General features: G+C 30.2%; 1 protein-coding gene across 5 annotated transcripts in view; it reads left to right on the top strand.

The window, feature by feature from the left end:
* Positions 1-498: 498 nt before the first annotated feature.
* The window catches only part of LOC124354628 (epidermal growth factor receptor substrate 15-like 1), a 78,854-nt gene continuing 68,888 nt past the window's right edge, over positions 499-10,464 (top strand). For 2 of the 5 annotated variants that reach the window (XM_046805239.1, XM_046805238.1), the window contains exons 1-3: positions 500-641; positions 7,652-7,696; positions 8,699-8,788. In XM_046805239.1, coding sequence (XP_046661195.1) covers positions 609-641; positions 7,652-7,696; positions 8,699-8,788 — 168 coding nt within the window. In that variant the 5' untranslated portion in view covers positions 500-608. Of the gene's footprint in view, positions 642-7,651; positions 7,697-8,698; positions 8,789-10,464 lie in introns of all 5 variants that reach the window. The other 3 variants (XM_046805241.1, XM_046805243.1, XM_046805240.1) reach the window with 3 other exon arrangements.

Genomic DNA, 10,464 nt, shown 5'->3' with positions numbered 1-10,464 from the left:
ATCCAGCTATAGTGAAACGACTAGAGTTTTCTTCCATAAGAACAATGTTAAACCTCATCTAATATTTAGTGAAAACCCTTATTTTTATCACAGCATTATGGAAAATATCTCATTAAAGACATATAAATGCAGAAGTTTTTTTGTAATGTGTATTTAAACAGTGAAATATAAAATCGTTTGAGAATTTTTCTTTTAACGCACAACAATTTTAAAAACTAAACAGCTTTAGCATGCTATTAATGAATGACATCCTCCACAAATTATTCTTGAACAAAAACTAAGGTTGTAAAGTGCATAGTTCATACCGGGCTACAATCAAAATGGTTACCAGATAAGTACAGCTGACTGTAACCAAAATACATTAAAGGCCTTTTATTAAAAATATAAGTAATCTTCCACTCTCATTTTAAATTCTTGGCGGTAAAGATAAATTAAAATGCCTTTAACGTGTTCGCAATAGTCACACTTGACACTACTGCATTCTAGCAGATATTCTGATAATAAGGATTTGAAAATGACGCTTTATTGATCTAAGATCTCATTGGCTCTGAAACTCTTGTCTCTCGCAGTCATTGACCAATGACACACTCCGTGTAGTACACTCACTCATGAAGATGGCTGCGTTGCCCTCTCCTACGCAGGTAAAATTCCTTCAAAATTATTATTATTTTCCAAACGTCTAGTATAATAATGTATCAGAAACAATAAATATATTATAATTTATAACAATTCTAACTCGTAGATGGCTGGTGAGAATCGGTACTACCTCTACTTGCTTTTACATTGAAGCATATAAAAATCGATGGGTTGCAATATATTAAACTGAAAATTAGTTTTATTTCGTCCCTAATAACCTTTATTTATTTAATCTTGAGCCAGTTTTGTTATTTCTACTAACAGATTTTGACTAATTTTTATTTCCACCATATCCCTACCGAATCAAAATTTGAAATGAACTGTCACTGTCATTTTTTTGACATTGATGTCTACTCTAATTTACAACAGATAAATAATATTAACATTATCGAGGATGTGTCTTACAAAAACAACTTTCGTTGGGATGTAATTTTCAACTAAATTTAAAACACTGAATTGTTGTAGAACTATGAGTAAAAGTTATATTTCAACTGGTAAGGGTGTTGTCTAACCTCTAATAAGATTGACATTTATTCCATGTCAATTATTAATATTACAATAGACTGCATAACCTTCTAATTTTGAGTAATGTTACTTTGTACAAGAGGTATTGCCTCAGCATATGTAAGCGGATAATGATATATTTATATATCATTCGTAAGTTAAGAAACACCATGTTCTCCAGTAGTAATTGTGTCATGTGGCTATTAGACCTTCTCGTCGTTACGTTTTATACAACTTAAAGATCGTTATTTTATGCATATTCTATAGAAGTTATTTATTTCTATTGTATCAATGAGGAAATTTGTCATTTTTACATTAAAGACTAGTAGGCCTACATTATAGACAATATGTCAACAACTGTCTGCAGTCTGTTGATCATCCTTCATGTATACTATTAGCCTAATACGTTCTTTGATGCAAAAGGAATCAGCTGGCAAATTTTGGTGGTAAAGTCAACCATAATTTTATACACTTTTATATAAAAATGCATTAGAATAGCCTCTGTTTGACAATTGGTATCTAACACATTAACTAGTAGACACCTATAAGGCTTACTCACTATTAAGAGTACAGTACTTAAGATCACAGTATAGAGCTGTAGTGATGGTGTTAATTACATATATTTTAGCTGTATAGCTATTATACTCCAATTTAACATGTTGATAGCTGCAGAAGCCTTAGGGCATGCTCACTGTCAAGAGTAGGCCTACTCACGATCATTCATTATAGAACGGCTATGGAGGTGTTAAAAACGTTTATAACACTGGGGTTGTCATGTATCGAGCAAATATGTAAAATTAAATTAGAGTGTTTCAGTATGTTACATGCCTTATAATATTAGCATATTGTAGTTTAGAATATTAGCTCCGTTTGTCCACCATAGTTATATGTTACAGTACACTCTAGTTCACCTAGTCATATGTTTGGATGTTTGTCAGGTACACAATCTTTAAGGATGTGTAAATTGTATAAAATATGTTTTACTGAATCATTAATTTAAAAGCATTTATTATTCTTGAAGAATTATTTAAAAATTTTCTTTATTAATGTTGTAACACATAAGCTTATGCCTTATAAAATAATGAATATTCCAAGATTTATTTATATCATAAAACATTCTATCCTACATTAAAGCAGTATGCTAACAGACTTATTTTACAAACACTTTCAGGAGTGTGTAAAATTAACTTACATTGTAAATATGGACATTGTATGACCTGTTTTAGAAATGGCCCCAAATAGTAGAATGTCATAATATATGATGTGTCATTCTGTATTTGTATTTTCTTGATAAAATTGCCTGTAATATTTTCCAATAAGTAGATTAGTACATTCTTTCTTTCTACTGGCGATTTTAAGCTCTCACGATTTTACTCAGCGTCATGTGGTACCATACTTGCTTTGCATGTGCATCTGTTTAATGTTAGAATTTACAAGTCTCATTAAACGAATCATGGGAAATAAAATACTATCACTTATTTTTCTAGAAAAAGTATAAAATAATTGGAAGGAAATCTATGTGTGCTGAACTTGTGCTGTCGTTCTATAAGCTTTTTATATATTCTCATCCGTGTTTTGAGGACTTTCAAACTTAGAAATGTGCTGAATTGTATATTTGTAAAACATGTTATAAATCTCTATGTTTGAATATATATGTAGGCTACATGCTTTGAGTGATTTTAAATTTTATTTGATTATAAATCCCTTTTGATAATTTTTTTTTCAATTTTTCCATTCTTTATTTTCAGTACTGTAGTTATAAAACAAACTGTTGGCTTGGCTTGTATGGTTTATGTGCATCTGTAAACTGAGGTGAATCCTAACTATTTGTGAGATGTCCATGTACAATATAACTATTAGAAGAAAGTTTTGTATGAGCTATTTCAGGAGAAGTGTCTTGGATGTCATGCCTAATTATTACTGTTTTACTGGTGATTATCATAAATGAGTTTTACAAACCCATAAATGTTAAATGTGCTAAAATATTATGCATTCTAAACTTGTATTATAAATTATGTTGATTAATAAATGTTTATGTCGATTTTCTTGTGTATATATAGCAGGTTGAAAAGTAGGAAAGTCTGAGTACTGTATGTCCAAATATGGAAAGGTTAGTAATTGCAAGTGAGATGTTTTAGAGTGGGTTTGGCCTCGTATCTCTTACCTAGAGGTCACAGGTTCAATTTCAGAGGAGATCAATACAATTTGCAAATGGGTTTGGACCGTTATCTGTGTTATTTACCAGAAAACTATAGTTCTTCAGATTCTGGTGAAGAGGTTTCCTGTTGTTAGGAACACTATAAAGAAGTAAGCACCAAATGATTCTAAACCAAACCCTGCAGATGACGCATATTAGTGAAAACTGAGGTGTTATAGGAAATGCAAGTAGGTGTAGATCATGTATCTTTTAAAGAGAGAAAGAAAGGTTTAGTGTAAAAGGCAGATCACGAAGATATTGTCAATGAGAATGTTAAGTAGAAATTCTGGAAAGGTGTATAGTACTGAAAGTGGTAAAAATATCTGAGGAAAAAAATGGGTACCCTGGGAATATTGCAAACGTAAATGCAAACTGAAGTTTGTGATGGATGACACAAGAAAGTTATTCCATGAATTTTGGAATATATTGGACTATTTTAAAAGAACTTCTTACATTTGCTAGTCTTATCACGTCATTGAAAGTGCTCGAGACCACATTTTGTCAGTACCGTCATATGACAGTCATTACTCTTGAAGACAATTCTGAAATGTGGTATCTGCCATCTTATTACCACGTTATTAATGATAACGTTATCATTGTTACATAGGGAATACAAACAATGTACATCCAGTCCACCAGTAAGTTGGTATGTATGAAACAGTCTGTCAAATGAATTTGTAGATAAAACTCCTTAAAGTGTGTAATGAATGTCACACTTTTAACAAACTTGCTATGTAGATATATTTCAGTATTGCTAAAAGCATTAGCAAGATATCATGGGTTAACAGACAAAGCTTATACATCTATAGAAAATTACAAAATGCAAGCCCTGAATAATATTTGACCTTAAAAAATGTCTCCTAACCCCTCATCTTCAGTCTTGAGTGGTATTTTATAAATATCAACTATGGACCTTCAATTTGACAATCCATAACAATCAAGCGTACTGCTATATGTGGATCGAAGTAGATAAAGGAAGAGGTTCAAATTAGATAGGGTCGTGTGTTTCTAAACGCTAAACAATATTCCTCAACAACGAAAACATGTTATTTTGTATTCAGACATATGAGGAGGCTGAAATAGAAATTCAGATATGCATGTCATGTTCTCCTCAACATTATAATATCATACACAAATGGAGTTCGACGGTGATATCCATTTCTATTCCATGATGGAAACAAATAGTATGCTAAACTAGAGCAAAGGCTAAATTTAAAGTTGTAGAAATGCAAAAAACAGGATTTCTTCAGTATGTGGATCTGTATGAAACAAGTCAAGAAAAGACTGTTTTGTAGGGCAAAAGGTAGAGTGGATGCGGTTCACTAAAATTTCATATAGAATTATCTACAAAAACACTTTGGGTGATGATCTACGATCCAAATTACTCTCACTGATCCAAGTAGAGCAGTCAAGAAACATGTTGGTGCTCCCTTTATCGTACAATAAAAAATTACAATTACTGAAAAGAAGAAAAAAAGACAATCAGTATGCTAAATCCCTTGCCAACAGTATTCTATGATTACTACAACAACATTTATTACTGACAAACGAGATATTCTCCCAGATGTAATGTATGAAGTTCAAGAGAGTCAAGACTGATTTAGATGAAAACTGATGTTTAAACGTTATTTCACATATTGAGTAACGTTATTTGTTTTCCATTGATGTAAATATTCATTAAAGATGTATTAATCACGTTTTTATTTACTTGTCTCAATGAGATACTAGGGCAAACGTTTAGAGAATAAGGGAATACTCAAAGGCTTTAGGGCATAAAGAAGATAATTAGTACAAAAAATTTTAAAATATTTATTAAAAAATTTGAACAATTATTTTCCTAAAATAATTATATGTTTAAAGAGTACATCAATCATAGAAATAAAAACAATCCATTATTAGGTGAGTAAATATTATGCAAATTTACAATAAACGTTCAAACTTTGTTTTTCGTTTTCCGCAAGTTGATAAAACAACACTTATCCCATTTTTCCTTAGGGAAGAAGGAAGTGGAACACCACATATTTAATCTTGTTGTAATTGAGATAATGTTGTGATATGAATGTTTATGTGTGTAATAATTTAAATTTAGTTACTATAGTAGATAATAACAAAAATAAAATATAAAGCCTTAATATAGAGCTTTGTTGATAAATGATTGTGGTGTAGCTAAGGAGAGACTTTTCCAATTGATTTTTAGTAAATGTTAATTTTTATAGTAACCGATTATGTAGAAATTTCATTATTTATAATTTATATTAATGACATTTTCATAATAATTTATTTTATTGCCATTATGTAGACCCATGAATTCCTCAACACTGTAGATTTATCTTGCCACTTAAAGCCTTGTTGCTTTCTTTATATAAATTGTATTAATTCATTAATTTAATTAATTGAGGTAAAATGTTGAATAGTTTAAACCCCAGCTTGAATTGGATATTCAAATAAATTTTTAATACATTTGATTATACTATCTTAGAGGAACTACTGTGCAATTGCATGGTTTGAACAAACCTTTACTTAGTAGGATATATGACTTCATAACATTGCTATAGTCACCTCATCCATACATCATCATTTTAGAATAACCTACTTATAATAAGTAATTGTTCAATGGTTGTGCAGAAGCAACATTTTTATTGACTCTAATAATGTATTGTGTGGTATGTTCAAACCACTTTAATTACTAGTATCGTATATGTTCCTATTTTGTAAAATTACGGTTACTATTTAAAAAATTAAAATAATTTATTCAATTCAAATTCTCTATTAGCCAGAACAAATTGCATTTGCATAGGTGTAAAAATAATTAAAGTGCTTAAGGTAACAGTTTTAATTTATTATTCATTTAAAAATGTTTTCATATACTTAATTTAATGTTATTCTTCATTCTCAAAAAGATTTGACATGAAATTTGATGTGGTCTACGATTTCAAGGAATTGTTATTTATTTGAAAAAAAAAATACAAGCTAATCAATGGCTCGTTCTTTTATTCAAAGAGATGCATGCAAGTTTTTAAAAAGAATGTTGGCACTGACACAATCAAATGCTTTGCAAACAACCAATCATATTCTCTTCAGTATTCAGTGCATTGATTTAAAAAGAATCAAGAAATGTTATTGTTGATAAGCATTTACAATAATGCAATTAACAAAGTCAGTGTACAATGTGAAGTAAAAAGTATAAAGAATTAACAATGACCTAAAGTGGTATAATAATATTAAAAAACAATCTGAAACTGCTTAACAAGATAAACACATACATATATTTATATAAGATAAAAAACATGAAAAGAAGAACTACGTTGACATTAAAAGTTAAGATTACTCATCATTTTCTTTTAACCAATTCCCTAAGACTAATTGAAATTTGTTTGTGGGTACAGACCATACTTTCTCTGGGAGTTGGTTGAAAAGTTAAATTTTCATATAAATATGGCTGTTATTGGGTTTTTTTTCTAGCCTAACTGGTATTAAATCTAACAAGTAGTTTTTTATAGTGCAATATTGGTGTATTTATTTTCTAAATATCAAATCACTACGCAATATCTTTATATCAGTTAGACAACAATAAATATATAAGCTTGGCAAAGTCAACAATTGTAATTCCTTAAAAATAGGTCTACATGAAACTTTTTCTGGTTTATTATTTATGACTCAGTGCTTTTTTTTTGACCAAATCAAGACTTTCTTTGAACCTGTATTATTGCCTCATAGAGTGATCCCATATTTTAAATGTGTAATGAAAAATGCAAAGTAAGCAATTATTAACGTTAAAAGTCACATTGTTTACCAATTAGTGCAAGAAACATATTACTCTAGATAAATTTCTACATGCTTGTTGAGTGTGACAATGTCAATTTAATTTACTAACAAGATGTATACCTAATAATTTAACTGTTTATCTATCACAATTTTAATAAATAAATTGTATTATTTAAAGAGATATGATTTTTCTGTTTTATTGCTATTTACTACAAGACTATTAATTTCACAGTTTTATAAAATACAGTATGTGATGGGGGACTAAAACTTTGATTGCAACACTTTCTGGCATACACATAGGGCATCACTTTTACTGTGCAGGATTTCTGTTAATATGTCTGGTAAGGGTTAAAATACTTAACACATTTTCATATTTTAACGGAATTATAACTATCTCCCTAAATTATTGGATCATAATTTACCAAATCATTTCAACATGAATAAAATTCAGTTGTGTAAGAATAAGATGTAGTTAACACAATATGTAATTAGCATTATTTAAGTCTGATTTATTTGAAATAAGAATGTGACATTTTAACTTTGTTTTAGGTCGCCGGCAGTCATAATTCCATATACGAGTCATATTACCAACTGGTAAGCATTTAATCTACTATACAAAATGTTTTTATGGCTTATAAAAGTATTGCTGAAATAAACAATTGTTCAATTGTTAATTCTTATTTGGTTACCATGCATTACAGTGCTATTTGTTTGGATATATAGCACACTGAGCTCATAGTGTCTTGTAGTGAATGTGTTAATCTCTTGGAAACAGCTGCTTCTAATGAATAAATCAAAATTGCTTTTGTGAAAGGCTTATTACAGTCTTCGTGTATAGTTCTTTAAATAAGGGGTTCTCAACGTGGGAGTCGCGGAAGACAAAAGCTACGTTTTTGATCAAGAAAGCTTACTAGTTTATCCTTGAATCCACGATGTGTGAAATCCAGATAACAAACATTTTTGATTATTTCATGGAAACACTTTATCCATTACAACGTTTAATTAACTCAAAACATCAAATTAAACACGTAAAGAGTAAAAAAGTTACTGGTTAGATTGGGCAGACAGAATACCAAGTTATTGGTACCCTGAGGCAGTTCATAAAATCTCCTATATGTAGCAGCACAAGCTGATCACGCTCGACTGCAGGCTTCATAACACAACCAAAAACATTATATTTTTATTTCGTTTTTACGTTACATATTTTTGATTTTACTGTTGGACTGTTATTATTGAAGAATAAATTTAGTTTGTATAAAATATTTAATGAGGGAATACCATAAAATAAAATCGCAGCATTTAACAGTATATGAACCTATTTATTTACTGCTTTGCAAATACAATTTATAGTCGGAGGTCATCGAAATTTCAGACACAGAAATGGGATTTTAAGTTCAAAAAGATTGAGAACCACTGCTCTAAACCAATTTGAACTTCTGTAATTGATGAACTGGCACACATTTTAAAATTCTTTATTTAAGTAAATATTTAATTAACTAATGTTTGTGGATAAGTTTAAGACCTCTTTTATGTACTAGATTTTCATTACTAGTAATCCATTTTCGTAGTTTATTGCTAATTTAATTATATTTCCAGGTTGATCCAAATAACCAAGGTAGCGTTGGTGCTTTAGACGCTGCTAAATTCTTAAAGAAATCAGGACTTTCAGATGGTGTTCTTAGTAAGGTAAGGGATTCATGTTTTATCATACGTTTCAATTTCATAATGACTAACAATTGATTGAAAGGAGTAAAGTGTAATCACTGTACATTTTGGGGTTGGTTAACATGGGACAACATAACAAATAAGTTCACAAAATAATAAATGAAATCTGGAGTCGCACAAGGAAACCATACTGAACCAGTACTATTTTATTACATTCATTTATTTTAAATTCACCAAATATGCATGTTGCAAAAGTGTTACAAATAATATTTGATGGAAAAAACAGCCTTGAAACATTTTAGTGCCACTGACACGGTTAGTGGACTAAGCCTATCATCACAGTAGTTTATAATTTTCATACATATTAAAAATTAACTGTTTCAAGAATGCTATGTTTTACTAAACATTGTTTGTAGTTTATCATATTTCAACCATGCAACAAAGATTTTACATGACTATCCCGGTCAGCAAACTCACTGCACAGTAGAAGTTTCATGTGAATACCACGTTTTCGTACAGACAGTATTCGTATGCAATCTATTAGTGGCTGTCTGAACTATTTTAAACAGTTGTTTGCCTCATTAGATGGAGAACAAAATCATTCTATATCTTTTTAATTTCTTAACCCTGCGTTAGTCGCGCTCCGCCTGGAACGTCATTGCTCGCGCACGGTCTGTGAGACCGTGCTTGAATAATCCATAGAAAACACTGGTAAAATTGAAAACAGCTCATAAATTATAAAAACCTTTATTTATAATGTATTTAGAAAACAAATAAGTGAATAATTTATGAGTAGTTTTATGTTTTTATATAAATGTAATTGAAATTGATGTGTACTTTAACTTACATTACAAAATTAAAATTTCTATATCCAATATAAATAAAATAGTAAAAAAAACATTATTTAAAAATACTAATAGAACTTAATAAATAAAACTAATCATAGAATGTTTAAGAATACTGAGTACAGTAACATTATTTTTTATAAGCTTAGTAAAGCTTAGTAGTTCAGTGAAGTAAATATAAAAGTTGAAAATTATAAGACTCTGATTTAATCTGATTCATCAGTGATCATGGTTTCTGGTCCATCTAATGGGCAGTTCAGACACAGCTTTAGGCCCGTATGTTCGCCGCAGATGTAGATTTGCCATGAGGCCTTTGCTTAGTTTCTACAAATAAAGAAGGTACCTCTCTCTTATTTTTCCTTAAAGCACCGACAAGTGATAATCTATGCTGATTCTTCAGTTCCCTTCCTAAAGGAATGGAAGTGAACCAGTTGTCCACAGTGACATTTCTTTCTGTCCCGAGATAGGTTGAATTAAACTAAGAACCAATTCAGATGGTGAATTGTTAACTTGATATGGCTCTGGAGGCTGTTTGGCCCAAAGAATGAAAAGTACTATGAAAAGTAATAGTGTCTACAGTTACAGAGAGGAAGAGGAAAAGCCTGCAAAGGATCGAAAATGGAGTGGCTATTTTAATGTTTGCATATAATATTGCTCAGATATAGGGTTCATAGGGTTGTGCAAATATGTGGATTTTCTAAAAACATCACAGACTTTCTAATTGAAGAATTCTCAAATTAAACCTTAAGTACTACCTTGTTAAATCTAGAAACAACTGGAAGGGGTTGGCTGCAATGCTGCGCTTAGTCTATATCCTTAAAGATATGGAATGAAGTTGATACTTTCTTATTG

Source organism: Homalodisca vitripennis, chromosome 2 (assembly GCF_021130785.1).
Source record: "Homalodisca vitripennis isolate AUS2020 chromosome 2, UT_GWSS_2.1, whole genome shotgun sequence".
Lineage (NCBI taxonomy): Eukaryota > Metazoa > Arthropoda > Insecta > Hemiptera > Cicadellidae > Homalodisca > Homalodisca vitripennis.
This window is presented reverse-complemented; position numbering and strand designations above follow the sequence as displayed.